We start from the raw sequence: 19,347 nt of genomic DNA on the forward strand, positions 1-19,347 counted from the left end.
ATATGACAATAGGAGTAATGTGGTTTTTCTCCTGAAGTAATATTTATGACTAGAGTACAGACAACACTTTTTCTTTATATACAAACACTATTTACGATGTACTAATACCATCGCTGTGACACAAAAACACAACATAGAATTCAAACCCCACGAAACAGTGCATAAACGAATTTTAATTTTTCGGTACACATTTCTTTCCGGGATTTCGAACGATTTTTGGAATGCAATTAATGATAAAGCTAACCCTAAAAGGCACGCTAGCGTTACACTAAGAAACATACCATAAAACGAGCTACAAACTGGATCACAGAACACAAAAGTTACCTTTAACAATGGCTTTCGCTGCTTCATTGTATACCTTTTCTTGGGTGGCGTTTGGTTTGAAAACTTTGTCGTACAGATACACCTTATTCTGTCAGGAAAAAAACAAAAACGAATAAAATATATTTCATTCAAAAGAAATAGTTTTATCAGATACCAATTAATCAGTGTTCTGAGTATCAGTTATTTAAGGAGGGAAGGCTTTATCAAACTGACGTTTTTTTTTTTCTTGATGATAATGTATATGTTCCAAAATATTGTTCTTTTCAAACATATTTAACTATCAGACGAGTTTTATCCACCAATCATTTTCTTTGTTAACTGCTTACCAAAGATTCATTTCCGAACGAAGTTGTTAAGTGCTAACATATCTTACTGGCTGAACCAGGTAAGTAAAGAGCACAGACTGTGTAGGCCAAGGATTTATTATTAATCACAAGTTTTAACTATATACAAGATTCAAGTTTCCAGTTTGAAGCCTACTTGAAAGCGAAAGACGACGACAAGACCAGGCACTATATAGTGCAAAGATACACATTGGCTATCTGCACTCTGTTCACCGTAGGGAATCGAATCCCCGATTTCTAAGAGTTGTACGTTCGTAAATTTACTGCTGACCCACGGATGGACTTTACATATGTATGAACTAAGTTTTTCTTAAATACACTGAAACAATGTAAGAAAGGCACAATGTGTATATGTATACATACACTTAACGTAAGAAGAGTACCACGCATGCGCACACACATAACATACGAAAGATATGACAGAAAACTGCAGTTTATTTCGTAAAATAATTTTTAAAAACACATGATCGTTATTTTGATAACAGGAACAATTAAACCGAGGTCTTGACGCTGTGAACGAAGCACTAAACCACAAAGATTATCGCTGTTATGGTCTATACTGTAAAACAAAAAGTTACGATGTTTTAACACTTGCTGACAACTAAATAAAAACACTAAGAAATCAACTGTTCTGTATCGTTGTAAACAGTTTGCGCCATGCTTAAAAGAATTCATCGTCTCAAACCAAAGTGTATGAGTCATTGACCCCCATTTATCCTCAACCATGCAGAATGCTAGCAGACGAGCTGGTCTCTCTATACGTGACTCACTTATGCTCTAGTCCCCTATCCCGACGATCGACCCCATCAGGTGCATAAACAACACGTGCAGTGGATATAGCAGATGTAGTGTGGTTAAGATACAACATAACACTGTCCTTTGCTTTCACTCACAATTTTAAAATTACTAGCGTAGTTTTTTACCCGTAGATGCTATGATTGGGTGACTCGCTCCAAAAACAAACTGCTTTGTTGGTTCTTGTAACTGATAGTAACTTCAAATAAAATAATTACACAAAGCTAGGTGTATTACCGTAGGGCCCTCCGAAAATGTTCCACTTTAATAGTACGTAAAACCAAAATTAAAAGTAACAAATATTTGTATTCCTTAATTTTGAAGTTCGTATTACATGCTGTGCTGTAAACCAACCGAATGAATAATTCTTCTTAGGATTCATGATATAACTTTGCAGTTTTTACGGTCTATCATATGACGCCATTTTAGTGTCTACTGACTGACTGACTGACAACACTACTATATTGTAGAATGTGTGATTAAAACAGATGACTCCTCCAGGCAGCCTTCGACCACATTTCGGGAAAATAATAATTATATATATACAAGTATCGCCTGTCAATGTAATTACATCAAAGGATGTGGTCGGATCTTCACCATAACTGGGATGGAGATTTATTAGGATCATACAAGGGTACATATAAATTTTCAGTTTTAAGTTTTGCGGTTTTCATGGGCTTTTTTACCACTACTTTACCTCCTGAGGATGGATTTTCACCAAATTTGGCGTGGGGGTTCAGTGGGTCTATGTCAAGATATATACTTAAGTTTTACGTTTTGTAGTTGTTATGGGTGTTTTCACAATGACGCATAAGAGAAACAAGTTATCATGTCCTAAGATAACATTTCGTTAACCATGAACAGGGGACGGGTACTCCAGCTAATTTAATATACAATTTGTAATTAATGCTAACATAAGAATCAAATGTCAAATAATTAAACATAATAATATTAATTACAGCTCAACTGAATCACATCCGAACAGTTGTTCTCCACGAGAACTGATGATATAAATATCGCCTACACCATTGCTACGTCTGTTGTATCCCAATCGGCCAGGTGAGTCATAGAACTTTCAAAAGGCCTCTTCGGCACCAGCTACAGTGTGGTTGTTCTCCGTTGCCGTGATTAAGAATAAATTTGAAGGTCACGAACAAGGGAACTTTTTAACAAAATGTACCGATTTTTTTTTGTTCGTATCAATGAACAAGTTATTGAACATAATACGAGGCTCCTAAATAGACAATTTTTGGTAGTTGTAGAAATGTTGGTGATATATTGCTAACAGCATTATATATAGAGAAATATTATTACAACATTGAAAGGTTACCGAAACTACTCAACAGACAAATAGGTCATTAGACACACACTGCTAGGTGGTTTTCTATTGTAATAATTCCAAGCTTCAAATTGCTCAATAAGTAACGACAACAATTGGTCAGTTGGAAAGGTCAACTCTTTCCATATTCGGCCACTTACCTATTACGACGTGATTAACACTTCTTTTTCTAACTCTTCCAACACTTACAACCGGTGTTCTTAAAACAATTTGATATCAATGAGCTCTCAACACCAAGTCAGTATTTTAACACCACTGGATTGTCGACAGCTGTAATCCGATATAAGTACACAACAGGAAAAAGTAGAATGCTAGATATGTGTGACTACTTTGGGCGTAGCCAAAAATACACTTTGTGATTTGCATTGATTTTTGTACATACAAGTTAAACGTTAAAATAATAAGTAACTCAAAACACTTCGAGAAATACACTGTGAAATTAATTACTAGAACAATTATTATGGTATGAACGTCTTTATCAATCTGGAGAAGCATGATCTTAAAGAATTAATACTTTAATATTAGGCCTATTAGATCTTTTAACACTACATTCATCATGAATACTCTGCCTAAACAATCTTTCAAAGAAAAGTGTATAATAACAGTATTTCAACGAGACTATGTCCCCTCGGATCCATCGACAACGACGTGTTTTGATCAATCCAGAGCGCTTTAGGCCAGCTGGTTTGTTTGTTTTTTGTTGTTGTTTTTTTTAAGTTCGCGCAAAGGTACACGAGAGCTCTACGCTAGCCGTCCCTAATTTAGAAGTGTAAGACTAGAGGGAAGGCAGCTAGTTATCACCACCCACCGCCAACTCTTGGGCTACTCTTTTACCAACGAATAACGGGATTGAGCATCACATTATAACGTTCCACCGCTAAAAAGGCGAGCATGTTTGATGTGACGGGGATTCGAACATGCGACCCTCGAGTGCCTTAACCACCTTGCCATGCCGGACCCAGGCCAGCTGGCATACAACAAAGACAACACTACTTACATAAACCATTTGACACAACAGTTATGAAATACCTATTCTAAGTATGCTAGTTTTCTCCCGTTCCTCTTGCTGGAAAATCTCCAAAGGTCTGAATAAGAAATTCAGTGTTCAAAATATAACAGATCTAATACTAATGTACTGTGACAAAAATTAACCAAATCTTGAAAGTGTGAGAACCCGATCCCATGTCTTTACAAGTAAACAGAACTATTCTTTTAACAGGGGCTAGCTTCTCAATACATTTAAATGTACACGGCTATTCATGTTAATCTCAATACTCAAGCACTTCATTATAAATTTTAATAGTAGTGTATCAACTGTTTAGCATAAAGGTACATAACATATTGCCATTGGTATAAAAACCCGGTATTTTACGTTGTAAGCTCTAAAGTCACAGAGAGGGCGCTCCCGACAGCATAAAACATTTGTGTCTGCTATATAACAATGCTCCGTAATTCTCAGTTACTCGGACGATATTAAATAAACAGAAGAGAAAAACAAAACGAATTAACGAATCAGAGATAAAAAAAAAGGCAGGTGAGGACATACATACACACGTCTATCGCAAGTATCAAACAAACTGCAAATCCTAAGAGATTTCAACAGGAATTGTACCTTCTGAAAGTTTTTTTGTTTTTTTAAGATATTCGGTAATTATCACGACAACTCGTTTGTGCAACTACGTCATAAAATAATAACAGTGTCAATATAAAATCGACGCCACATTGTAATATATCACAAAAACGGACAAAATAGAAATCCTACGTGTTTATACGTACAGTGGCTTGTTTGATAAAAAAAAAAATCATTGAACATGTATAACAAAAGAGATGTTTGCCTGAGCACATAATTTGCTTTTAACTCGGTACACGATTCTACTCGATGTCGCCTGTCGGTACTAAAGGCGTGGCATTATTGAACCGTACAGGTGTAATATGTGGCTGGAAAGACGTTGTTAGCCACTAATCGATATTCTACACAGTTCTATTTGTTTCGAATATTCGCACAAAGCCATAGCTGTCCCCTAACTCTGAACTGATAGTCAACAGTAGCAACCGCCAACTCCTGAGCTACTCTTTTGAAATAGTGGTATCCGAGTACCACTTTTATAATAATACATCCACGGTCCAAAGTACGAGTACCACTTTTATAATAATACATCCACGGTCCAAAGTACGACTACCACTTTTATAATAATACATCCACGGTCCAAAGTACGAGTACCACTTTTATAATAATACATCCACGGTCCAAAGTACGAGTACCACTTTTATAATAATATATCCACGGTCCAAAGTACGAGTACCACTTTTATAATAATACATCCACGGTCCAAAGTACGAGTACCACTTTTATAATAATACATCCACGGTCCAAAGTACGAGTACCACTTTTAAAATAATATATCCACGGTCCAAAGTACGAGTACCAATTTTATAATAATACATCCACGGTCCAAAGTACGAGTACCATTTTATAATAATACATCCACGGTCCAAAGTACGAGTACCACTTTTATAATAATACATCCACGGTCCAAAGTACGAGTACCACTTTTATAATAATACATCCACGGTCCAAAGTACGGTACCCTTTTATAATAATACATCCACGGTCCAAAGTACGACTACCACTTTTATAATAATACATCCACGGTCCAAAGTACGAGGTACCACTTTTATAATAATACATCCACGGTCCAAAGTACGAGTACCACTTTTATAATAATATATCCACGGTCCAAAGTAATGAGTACCACTTTTATAATAATACATCCACGGTCCAAAGTACGAGTACCACTTTTATAATAATACATCCACGGTCCAAAGTACGAGTACCAATTTTATAATAATACATCCACGGTCCAAAGTACGAGTACCACTTTATAATAATACATCCACGGTCCAAAGTACGAGTACCACTTTTATAATAATACATCCACGGTCCAAAGTACGAGTACCACTTTTATAATAATACATCCACGGTCCAAAGTACGAGTACCACTTTTATAATAATATATCCACGGTCCAAAGTACGAGTACCACTTTTATAATAATACATCCACGGTCCAAAGTACGAGTACCACTTTTATAATAATACATCCACGGTCCAAAGTACGAGTACCACTTTTATAATAATACATCCACGGTCCAAAGTACGAGTACCACTTTTATAATAATACATCCACGGTCCAAAGTACGAGTACCACTTTTATAATAATATATCCACGGTCCAAAGTACGAGTACCACTTTTATAATAATATATCCACGGTCCAAAGTACGAGTACCACTTTATAATAATATATCCACGGTCCAAAGTACGAGTACCACTTTTATAATAATACATCCACGGTCCAAAGTACGAGTACCACTTTTATAATAATATATCCACGGTCCAAAGTACGAGTACCACTTTTATAATAATACATCCACGGTCCAAAGTACGAGTACCACTTTTATAATAATACATCCACGGTCCAAAGTACGAGTACCACTTTTAAAATAATATATCCACGGTCCAAAGTACGAGTACCAATTTTATAATAATACATCCACGGTCCAAAGTACGAGTACCACTTTATAATAATACATCCACGGTCCAAAGTACGAGTACCACTTTTATAATAATACATCCACGGTCCAAAGTACGACTACCACTTTTATAATAATACATCCACGGTCCAAAGTACGAGGTACCACTTTTATAATAATACATCCACGATCCAAAGTACGAGGTACCACTTTTATAATAATACATCCACGGTCCAAAGTACGAGTACCACTTTTATAATAATACATCCACGGTCCAAAGTACGAGTACCACTTTTAAAATAATATATCCACGGTCCAAAGTACGAGTACCAATTTTATAATAATACATCCACGGTCCAAAGTACGAGTACCACTTTTATAATAATACATCCACGGTCCAAAGTACGAGTACCACTTTTATAATAATACATCCACGGTCCAAAGTACGACTACCACTTTTATAATAATACATCCACGGTCCAAAGTACGAGGTACCACTTTTATAATAATACATCCACGGTCCAAAGTACGAGTACCACTTTTATAATAATACATCCACGGTCCAAAGTACGAGTACCACTTTTATAATAATATACCCACGGTCCAAAGTACTGAGCGCTATTTTGTAGTAACAAGACGTGAACAATGGAACTTCAGATTCACTGTCCAGGACAACAACGGACCTAGTAGTCCATCTCAACTGTTCTGTACCATAAATTAACTTTAAAAAACAATACTTAAGTGACATCCCTTGCATCTCGTGTACTTATCTAGCTTACTGACCACTAGCATACATTACAAAGAAACACATTCATACATATAACTACATTTCGAATCTTCCAACCCGTACAGAAAGAGTAAGTCAATTCATCACTTAAAGTTTCTACCACTACGTAAACTATGTAACGACTAATAATCGAATTCCAACACACAGATGGTATTCCACTTGTACTAACATATCACCAAGATAATAAGATCAGATTACAATTACAGAATATTTACTTAACACCCGACCATTAAATTTATTGCCCACCCATTATTTCTTACAGGCATGACAAAAATCTAGAAGAAATCCTGGTTCACAGTAACCTTAAACAAAAACAGAATAATACTCTAGACACTAACACGCGTAAGCAGATGTGTCACCTACCCACACAACACTACACATATACAAAAAAGAACACAACTTTCGACACAAGACAATCCTTTACATGTACCACTGAGTGTATCAGTTACTGTATAATTTACAAAAGATGCAACAGTTAGTATACTGAACAAACAGCCTGGCGACTCAGTGATCGAGCACGAGAACAACTAAACAGTCTTAAATTGTGGAATCAAGATACGCCTATAGACAAACATTTCACCATAAACAACCATACAGTTGAGGTCTCTTCAATTCTTGGACTTACTAGTGGACCGACAGAAATTCACAAAAGAGAACAATCTGAGGACTCAGATTAGTGTACAATCTGAGGATTCTACATCTGGTTTAAATGAACGATTTCTTTTCCTGAATATTTCCATTTCCCATTTTTTGTTTAAACTTCAATTGCTACCTACTTATCTTTTCATGACTTGTAACTTATGTAATAGATATAGAATTTTCACGTTCAACATCCAAATACTACGCACGCAAGTTCTCTGAATTCTGCGCATGAGTCTTTGTTGTAAACTGTACGATCTGACGAAGAGCGTCGGCTCGAAACGTCATCCATCTCTAAATAAAAATATATACAAACTTGGCGATTGTTCAACCTTTAATTTTAACCATTCTAGTACCCTTCCTCTGAACTCTCAACAACAATTCAGTGTCTCTCCTAAGGTAAAAAGCCCAAGACTGAACACAACATTCCATACGTGGCCTAACCAGTGACTTGTATAATAAAATTACAACTTTTATACGTGAATTCAATATTTCTATTTGTGTCACCACTAGCAACAACACACTACTTGGATGGCTTCAGAGACTGACCGTTAAACTAAGAACGATTGATATTTGTATGGAAGTGTTTGAAAGTTCCAAAATAAACGAACTACATGTGTAGATGTACAGCAGAATTAAAACAGCGACCTCAAGCTCCAATTCCTTCAGAAGTATTTTCTTCATCAGGGAACTCTGGCATGGAACCAAAAATTCAAAAAATATTTCTGTCTTTGGAGTCGTCTCCGAATTCTTACAATGTCTCTGTAGTAATCCACAATGTTACTTTCCATCAAATTGTTGAACACTATATAAACAAACGTAGCAGATCCTAATCTTTTAATATCCAATCTTCTGTCGTGATCATCACTATGTACAAGCTTTATTTGCAGTGAGATAACTGTCTATCAACACGGATTACATTAAAAACACGTGTCGAAAACGTTACCACTACCATACCATAAATACTTTATGATCGACATTACGTTACCCAGTTCTCATACTGCGACATATGTACAAATTATGTATTGTACAATAACTTAATTTCGTTTATTTGAATTTCGTGCAAAGCTTTTAGCAGTGTAAGACTTGAGGAAAGGCAGCTAGTAATCACCAGCCACCGCCAACTGTTGGACTACTCTTTTACCTACGAATAGTGGAATTGACCGTTATATTATTTTGCTACTACGGCTGAAAGGGCGAGCATGTTTGATGCGACGGGGATTCGAACCCGCGACCCTCAAAATACGGCCTACTGTCACCAGGTGAAGGAGAATTTGTAGAGGTTAAATTACATTGTCCATAGTGACTGACCTGTAACGTTTAAAGCCTGATATGTGTTTAAAAACGGCTGGTATGGGTTGAGAAAAATGTTTTTTTTTATATAGATGAGCGAACAACGTTTCGACCTTCGGTCATCGTCCGGTTCACAAAGAAAGAGGTAACTGACTGATAGCTAACCACATGCGTGAAGGGGGTTGTGTAATTAAGTGTAGAAATGTAGAGGGCGCGCTCAGATGTTTGATTATATTTATTAATATAGGTATAAAGGTGTTCCTTTGTATTGGTTTATTTTCTCTACAAGTGGGTTTTCTCGTCATCACGAATTATTATTCCGTTTAAAATCTGCTTTTAATTGAGAAGAAAACAACAAAACGTTTTATTTATATGTTTTGATTAGAGCTGACTTTTAACTCGTCATCAGGGTTGAAAGTTAACCCCAATAAAAAACAGGATGTCACGTGTCAAAGCAATATCTATTTCACGAAGTGCTTACTCTAATTTTGTTCATCAGCCACGTTAAATAATGATGACATAAAGGGGACACAAGATTCTGTCACGTGAGACCACAGGCGGAAGTCGAAATACCTCACTTCAAATCTTATTGAATTTATGACTAACAGATTCGAACCAACTGATACGATAGCGTAAAGAAACTAATTCAATTGTAACTTATGTTTTCAACCACCTTTTCGAAGGGTCTCTGCATCCTGTACAGCTAGACAGTGAAGACACTTCAAAATGACAATAATTTACTTGGAAGTAAAAACTTAGAGAGGAAATTTTATTTAAAACAACTGTGACACAAACCCTACGACTAAAGTTTTACATCTACACCGCTAGGTTTCTAACAACCAACATTTTTCCTTCTATCTCTTGCTACTTCTTTTGTTTTCGTTTTTCTTTCTCTTTATATAACAAGGGTTATCTGAAGAATAACACAGATATTTCTCTTAGTAATTATTACATCTAGAACTTGAATTCTGTTCTGTAGCGTATACTTCATACGGTTGTTAATCGTGTTCTTACGACAAATTATTTAGTACAGAGTATGCAGTGTCTTTTTTTTTTTTTTGCTTTTCACCTCACTAACTTCACATATAAAGTTTATACAACCTGCAAATTGAAATATTTAGATATAAAAAATAATGAGTAATTACAACTTGCATATCTTCACACAAAACGTAACCTTGTTAAATCTGTTCTAGAATGTTTTTATCGTGACTATTATTTCATTAACGATATAGGTCTTACATACGTTTCCTAGAATAAAATAAAACAAGGTTCGTTTGGTTTTGATTTCATTTTTTTTTCTCACAAAGCTACTCAAGAGTTATTTGCTCTAGTGCTACAGTCGTATCTGTTTTTGAAATGACAGACCTGGGAAAAGGCAATGTCAACAGCACCCACCGCCAACTCTTGTCTCCTGGAATAGTTTGTTGTGCACAAAGCTACACAAAGGGCTATCTGTGCTCTACCCATCATGGGTATAGATACCTGGTTTACAGAAGTACAAGTCCGCAGACTATATGTCTGGGGACGCAAAATAGTAGGAACTGACCGTCACTCTTATAACACATACATGACTTGAAAATGCGGAGCGAATTTTGTTGTTGTTGATCTCGTGTTGGAGATCAACAGATTCCCAATATTCCTGTAAATACAAGCTAATGGCTGTTTCCATGTCACCTCTGCCTCAAACTTATAACCATATAATACTGATTGACGACTTAACAAGGGTCTTCAAGAAACCTAATTTTAAAGATGTTACCTATGGTAATCGAGTTAAGTTCGTCAAAAATCATCCCAACCAGCCTCAGGCGTACTCGTATTTTACATTTAACAAAATAAACACAGGTTCATTTTTCTCTGTAATAAGTTTTCGATTACCTTCTTCCACCACCTTCACGCGTCAGACTAGAAAAAGCGCAGTGTTACTAACAAACACAGCTACACTCAAATCTTATTACCCTAACACTAACATATTTTGAATGTTACAAATGGTCAGAATAACAAAAACGTACAGTTCACGTGAATTTCGTCACGAACCTAACATTACACCGATCGTAGTTTTATTTTACACAAGTTGTTAAAACCAGTTGTGGACTTCGGTGAACGACTGCAAACGTGATATTAAAACGGTTAACATGTACACAGAAGTAAGCATCAGAATTACGTTATTACACGACCTTACAACCAAATGTAACTACCATGGTGACTTACGAAATTATTCAGACTGTACAGGAAATCTGGTAGAAGTCATATTCTGTGAACATCGATTTTCTGTAACGTCTACAAACCGAACTAACGCAGGCCCAGCGTCAGTTTTACCTCTAGAAAAACGATGTTCATTGTGTTGTTAATTCAACCCATATCTGTCTGTGTGTGCGTAACTGATACCCTGTACAAATACGGCAACCCAAAACTACTTTTATATAAGAACTTAATGAAATACGCAAGTTGTACGGTTTACTCATTTAATACAGTTGTAACATCACACAACAAAAATCGAAAACTTGTCTTTATTGTTATGAGGGGTTCACTGAACATATCTGTATTCTTATGAGGGGGGTTCACTGAGCATATTCTAGTAATTTATCTGTGAACACAAAGTCCAGCCAATATTAAAATTAGGTATTATTCTAACTACGCCATTAAGAAACATACTTAATAGTTCTACAACAGTTCAAATATTTATTCCCCTTACTGTATACGTTTTCATTATTTTGTTTTGTTCGTTTAAAGAAACATCTCAGACTGATGTACCCTCTTACTCAAACCTGTCCAGTTAACGAAATCCGGATTTCGAGTCCCCGCGATGGACAGACCACAGACAGCTTCCTGTGCAGCCTGTGTGAATTTCGTCAGTTAACACTAACCGCTTCTTTTCACTCTACAGGTTGTTATTTGACCAAAAGATAATTTCAGTGATTCATATCATGTGAGAAATGTTAATGGTTCAGTAAACACGTACGTGGAACTTTCTTTTCGGGAAATTTCCATTTCGATACAGACTGGCGGCAAGTTGATGAACTTAAGTGGTTGAATGAATTACTTAAACCTGCAGAGTATGGCAAAATGTGTTGCAGCAACAAAACTCTGGTTTGTGTGGTCTTTTTGTCGGATATTCCAGTCGTTCAGAATTTTATCAACTCCTATTGCCAATCGTAGAGTTACTCTAAATAGGATTAGACCAATAGAACACCAGCTGACTGTTCTACCAATAAAATACTATTACAAAGTAGTGACGTCTCAGAATGACCTATAAAGGGCCCCAAATCTTAATCATGAATAATATTTTTGAAAATATTTATCGAATAAGTTGAAAGATAATACAACAGTTTTTTTTTTCTCTTTCAAACATCGTGGAATTCTCACGTTTAAACTATCTTCTCTAAGAGTATAAAGTTGGACGCAATAATACTGAACTTAACTAACACAAACACTCAACTTGTGACAAAAATGTAAAATATTTATTTTAATCAAAAACAAAAACAGTGTCTCCGGTTTCTGCTTTTCTGACACAAGATGGTCTCCTTTCACTCGACTCGTGAACTGACCAATTGATTTCTTCCGTCAAGAAGTGCTCCCATCAACCATTTGAGATCCCTTGCATACATATTTACCAAAATCTAAATAACCCTTACATCTAACTTTTCTTACTTAATGGGAAAACATGGAGTTACCCACAGCGACTAGAAATATTCCATGACATTTTCATCCAACATCAGGGTAGACTGTAACATGGAGATATCAAGGCACTTACTATCGACTTCCCAGTACAACCTATCATCCTCTATCACCAATGGACAGAACAAATGTAATCGACATAGGCTAGCAAAGAAACAAAAGTAACTTAAACGAAATTAACTTAATGAATTTTCGGTCACGTGTTAAGCAGAAAATACAGATTCAGAATAAACAAAATATTTTGAACATTTTCCATTAAGGTATTTGCTTGTTTGTTGAATGTTAGTTCAAAACAACTTCAGGGCCATCTGCACTAGCCGTCCTTAATTTCGAACTGTTCGACTAGAAGGAAGGAATCTGGTCAACATCACACACTGCCATCTCTTGAGCGATTCTTTACCAACGAATACTGGGTTTGCCTTAACATTATAGCGCCTCCACGGTTGAAAAGATGATCACGTTCTGACACAGGTTTCAATCCCGAGAGCCACAGATTGCGAGTTCAGGGCCCTAACCACAAGACCATGTCGGTTTCCATTAGAATGGGAAAGTAGGAAACGCACAGTTGGATGGTTGTTTGGCGTTTTACGGTGCAAAAGAACTCTGGCATGCCAGCATAACACACGACCAACAACAAACAAGCCTTTAAAACAACAATGAAAATAATGATAATTGCTAGGGTGTGAACATCTTGCTGACAGAGAGTGATTATAGTTCATTACGTCTGTCATAAAACAACAATATTAGGCTTAGGTTATTTCTAAACACTATACAATTTACTTAGTTCCCAACAGATGGCTTATACACATAGCGTTCCGACCACAGCTGTGTTTGTTGTATCCCAGCTGGCCTGATGAACTCTGGTATTGAGTTAAATGCGTCGTCAGCAAATTAGCAATGTAGACAAGATTGCACGAGTTTATCCATACACACAATAATCGCACCTATGGTTTACTGTAATATTTCAAGTATTACATTTTAATCAAACGTACATAAATTAACATTAAAACCGATAGCTGATATTTGATAACAGTTTAATTAAATTACTATTAAGTTATTAGTATGCATACATGGGAGGTGAAACAGTAAGGATTTGATAGCAGAAAAGTAAACACTTATTAATTAACATATTAAAATGTATGTCAGAGATTTTCAAACTGTGATTTCGTACCACTGGTGACATGTGGATCATGTTGATCGAACGTGAAATAATGTAAAAAATCATAAAAACATGTTAAAAACACACAGTAACCTCCTCACTTCTAGTCTCGCCAGTTCCCTTCCCTTCAAATTAACAAAAATATTACCATATATTTCCCAACTGCGGAATAAAAAAATACTTTTTCTTTTTAAAATCAGGTCCGGGTTGGTATTTCAAAACAAAGTACACTGAAAGTGGTGTACGAGACTCAATGGAAGAACAGTAAGTCTTTGGATTATGACGCTAAAATCTGGAGTTCGATTCCCCGCAACAAACATAGCAGATATCTCCAATGTCGCTTCGCTCTAAACAAATCGAGTCTGAACGGTTTGAGAATCACGAGGTTAACCCATTCTGAAACAGGACAACCCTAAAACCCGTTACGAAGTTTTAGTAGTGACTCGATTCTCAACAGTACGAGAGCGAACAACCAACATATATCACAGCCTAAACGTGCCCTTCATAAAGCAACTTACTGAAATATCACGAAAAGAAAGGGCACAATCAACTTCAGGTGAATTACGTGTTCGAATGTTCTCGAGCGTAACAAAAGTCCTTCTATATTACGTATTACCTAGTTTTTAAGATCCCTTTCTGTAAGCTATTTTCTAAAACTACACGTGTGAAGTCTGGAATACAGTAATATAACGTTACCCAAATATAGGTCACGCTTACGTGTAGTGAGCAGCTGTAATCAAACTGTTACTGAAACGTGTAACAATTAGTCATATAATAAAGTGTAAAGGTGAGATTGGAAACCGAAAAACGGTTGAAAAATGAGGAGACGCGTAGTGGAACGTGTGATAAAGTTGAATACAAACAAGTCAGGTATACAGTCCAATATCGATCTGACGGAACATTTTCATCACGTAGAGCTAAAGGGAAACGTGTCCCAACCTTTGACAGATAATGTATGGAAGCTATTATAAAGATCCATATCAGACTGAATTAGTTCGTATCCACCATACTTTACATCAAAGTTGGGAACTCAGCTACGTTTATTTTTTCAACAGTTGAAGCAGTGAACGGAGTAGCGAGTGTGGAGACTACATAAGTCACACGACAAATATGTTACACGTTGAAACAGTGAAAGACACGAAGTAGGGAGTGTGGAGACTACATAACAGTCATACGACAAATATGTTACACGTTGAAACAGTGAAAGACACAAAGTAGGGAGTGTGGAGACTACATAACAGTCATACTACAAATATGTCACACGTTGAAACAGTGAAAGGTACGAAGTAGGGAGTGTGGAGACTACATAACAGTCATACGACAAATATATCACACGTTGAAACAGTGAAAGGTACGAAGTAGGGAGTGTGGAGACGACATAACAGTCATACGACAAATATGTCACACGTTAAAACAGTGAAAGACACAAAGTAGGGAGTGTGGAGACGACATAACAGTCATACTACAAATATGTCACACGTTGAAACAGTGAAAGGTACGAAGTAGGGTGTGTGGAGACTACATAACAGTCATACGACAAATGTGTTACACGTTGAAACAGTGAAAGGTACGAAGTAGGGAGTGTGGAGACTACATAACAGTCACACGACAAATATGTTACACGTTGAAACAGTGAAAGACACAAAGTAGGGAGGGTGGAGACTACATAACAGTCATACGACAAATATGTCACACGTTGAAACAGTGAAAGGTACGAAGTAGGGAGTGTGGAGACTACATAACAGTCATACGACAAATATATCACACGTTGAAACAGTGAAAGACACGAAGTAGGGAGTGTGGAGACTACATAACAGTCACACGACAAATATGTTACACGTTGAAACAGTGAAAGAAACGAAGTAGGGAGTGTGGAGACTACATAACAGTCACACGACAAATATGTTACACGTTGAAACAGTGAAAGACACGAAGTAGGGAGTGTGGAGACTACATAACAGTCACACGACAAATATGTCACACGTTGAAACAGTGAAAGACACGAAGTAGGGAGTGTGGAGACTACATAACAGTCATACGACAAATATGTCACACGTTGAAACAGTGAAAGACACGAAGTAGGGAGTGTGGAGACTACATAACAGTCACACGACAAATATGTTACACTATATGTGTAAAAACGGCTGGTTTGGGTTAAGAAAACGTTTTATGCAGATAAGCGAACAACGTTTCGACCTTCTGCATTGTGGACCTGACGATGACCGCAGAAGGTCGAAACGTTGTTCGCTCCTCTGCATAAAAAATTTTCTCAACCCAAACCAGCCGTTGTTACATATATATTTTTCTCTACAAGTGGGTTTTCTCGTCATCACTACATATGTTACACTATCTTACTGATCAGATAAGTAAATTATCGTGTATTCTACTTTTTTTTTAAAATTAACAACAAACAAATTCATAAACTCGATAGAATTTCAAACGACCAACTAGGGTTGATGGTAAGGTGGGGGCTAATTGGGGCTGAAGTCACCACAAAATTTACTTCAGCCTTCGCACCCAATGAAACACTGCTCACCGTTGTATCGGGTTTACTTTCTCACCACTGGAGTACATATACCTACCCACGAGATATAGGGTGAAGCCCCTCACAGGGAAGAGGCTGACGTCACTCGTGTAACAAGAAATGTGTGAGGCATCAATAATTAGGGTACTTAATAGACGTTACTGGTACTACAATACTGATTACTGGTACTTCAATTACTACAATACTGGTTACTGGTATTTTAAATATTCAATGCTAATTATTATTTGGTGATACAGTGCTGGATCCAAAAGCCAGGAATTGTTATGTTCTGTGTTGACACCCATTCCCCTTTTGTTATGTTCTGTGTTGACACCCATTCCCCTTTTGTATGTTCTGTGTTGACACCCATTCCCCTTTTGTTATGTTCTGTGTTGACACCCATTCCCCTTTTGTTATGTTCTGTGTTGACACCCATTCCCCTTTTGTTATGTTCTGTGTTGACACCCATTCCCCTTTGTTTCAACAGTACAACTCCTTATCAAACTGGTTACTTAACACGGTTACCGTGTTAGTCAACTGATGAAAACATCACTGCTTCAAGTATGTTACTGTAAATCAGCTCTTCATACAGTCAGGTAATGACAGTTTTGTTTTAAATACAGCGTCAGAGTCCTGATTACAACTACATCGATCCACATTTAAATATAACCGCATAAGAAAGCAACACAGGAAGCTTTAAGTATGGAGGAACATTCCCCCATGATGTGGGGGTGTAGTACCCCCTCGCAACCTAGCGAAGCTACAACAATGAAGCTGTTTTAATCCAATAACAAATATAAACATCACACGCTTCTATTTTCAGGGGTACATATGAAGTGTTGTATCAGTATCTATATATATATATATATATATAAAAGGGCGGAACATCCAACTGGCTTTATAATACAATAAAAAATGCTTAAAAGTACAAAAAACAAACTATCCTCTAAAAGTTAGAGAGGGGAAACTAAAACCCTACACACAGTTTCTCTTTCAGCCATCATAGATTAATTTACTATAATCCTGCCTAAAATAATTAAGTGGCGCGGCTATTGAAGATTCCCTCTTGCTTTTGTTTTATGTTCAGGTACAACTGTGAAGGCCTGGTCTCCACCAGAACAACACAATCCACGATTCTCTTATTTTAATATTTATGCAAGTTGCGTCACCTTCATAAATATCATAACTGTGGTCTCCAACTGAAAAATACTTTGATAATGTTACGTTACATAGAGAAGTAATTAATCGCACTGAGTAATATTACTTCAAAACCAGGTTTTACAAAACAGAACACAAGACAAAAAATAACCGTCGCATCTTGGAAGAAAATTTATTCAAATATTATCTTAACAACAAATAACTAGGTTTACGAGCAGAGTTTATCAGTGCATGCGAGGAGCACGCATTACCCACTCCCACCCCCCATAGAATTACCTCAGTAAACGACTCATGAATCTAATTAATTACACCAGGCAAGCGTAACATCCGGGAGCCAAATACTGAAGCGTTTACGTCACTAGATTGGTGTATATCTGATAGAATAAATCTTTCTGTGATCTACAATTACATCAATAGTAAACGAATACTACAAACGAAGTAACCCGTCACAGAACTGAGGCGACTTGGGTAAATCTCATAGCGTTAAACAAGCAAGTCGAGCGTTGTAGCAGAAAGAGGGCGAGTTTACACATAACTCTCTCAACGAATCAAAAATCAAATACTGACTATTAATATTTGACAACCCCTTGTAGAATCGAACTTTCTGTTCCAACAAAGCTTGAAATCACCAGTGAAGGGGTGTCCAGTTCCGAGAAGTTGTGAAAATTAAAACAATTTTTGATAGTTTTCTTGGATACGTTTGTTCTTTTTCTTTGATTGTTCATTTAATTGTACTTTATCTGGCTTTACAAGTAGCAAAATCAGTATAGATTTGGTACGTTTCGAATGTTGCACAAAGTTACATCTGGACTAGATTTGGTACGTTTCGAATGTTGCACAAAGTTACACCTGGACGACCCGTGCCAGCATACATAATTTAGCAGTGTAATACTACAGGGAAGGCAGCTAGTCATCACCACCCATCGTCAATGCTTGGGCTACTTTTTACTAACGAATATTGGGATCGACCGTTACATTATAATGGCTCCACAGCTGAAAGAGCGAGCTTGTTTGGTGGAGCGGGGATTCGAACTCACAACCTTCAAGTTTAGAGTACAGCCCGAAAACATGGAGTTGTTTAATCACATAAAAAGCTTACATAAACTTTCAAGTCGTTACTTGTTTAATGTTATAAAATATCAAATAATTACCGAAATTGAAAAAAATGCACAGAAACAAAAGAGTTGTGTTTTTCTTTTTTTTTAATTAGAATGCCAGACCAGTAAAGGTTTGTAAAATACTCTACGAAACCTAATTTTTAAAAAATGTACATTTGAAACATTTCTGGTATAAGCAAAGATATCTACAAATAATATCCTATCTTTGGGTATCAGTTCATTATGGTATATATTTCAATGCTTCATCATGGTATATATTTCAATGCTTCATCATGGTATATATTTCAATGCTTCATCATGGTATATATTTCAATGCTTCATCATGGTATATATTTCAATGCTTCATCATGGTATATATTTCAATGCTTCATCATGGTATATATTTCAATGCTTCATCATGGTATATATTTCAATGTTTCATCATGGTATATATTTCAATGCTTCATCATGGTATATATTTCAATGCTTCATCATGGTATATATTTCAATGCTTCATCATGGTATATATTTCAATGCTTCATCATGGTATATATTTCAATGCTTCATCATGGTATATATTTCAATGCTTCATGGTATATATTTCAATGCTTCATCATGGTATATATTTCAATGCTTCATCATGGTATATATTTCAATGTTTCATCATGGTATATATTTCAATGC

General features: G+C 36.4%; 1 protein-coding gene across 1 annotated transcript in view; it reads right to left on the reverse strand.

Moving 5' to 3' along the window:
- Nucleotides 1-19,347, reverse strand: part of LOC143234511 (kinesin heavy chain-like) — a 367,254-nt gene that overhangs the window by 55,381 nt on the left and 292,526 nt on the right. The window contains exon 2 of the mRNA XM_076471920.1: nt 325-412. Within this exon, the coding sequence (XP_076328035.1) occupies nt 325-412 (88 nt within the window). The remainder of the gene's footprint in view (nt 1-324; nt 413-19,347) is intronic.

The sequence above is a fragment of the Tachypleus tridentatus genome, chromosome 12 (assembly GCF_004210375.1).
Source record: "Tachypleus tridentatus isolate NWPU-2018 chromosome 12, ASM421037v1, whole genome shotgun sequence".
In the NCBI taxonomy this organism is placed as follows: domain Eukaryota; kingdom Metazoa; phylum Arthropoda; class Merostomata; order Xiphosura; family Limulidae; genus Tachypleus; species Tachypleus tridentatus.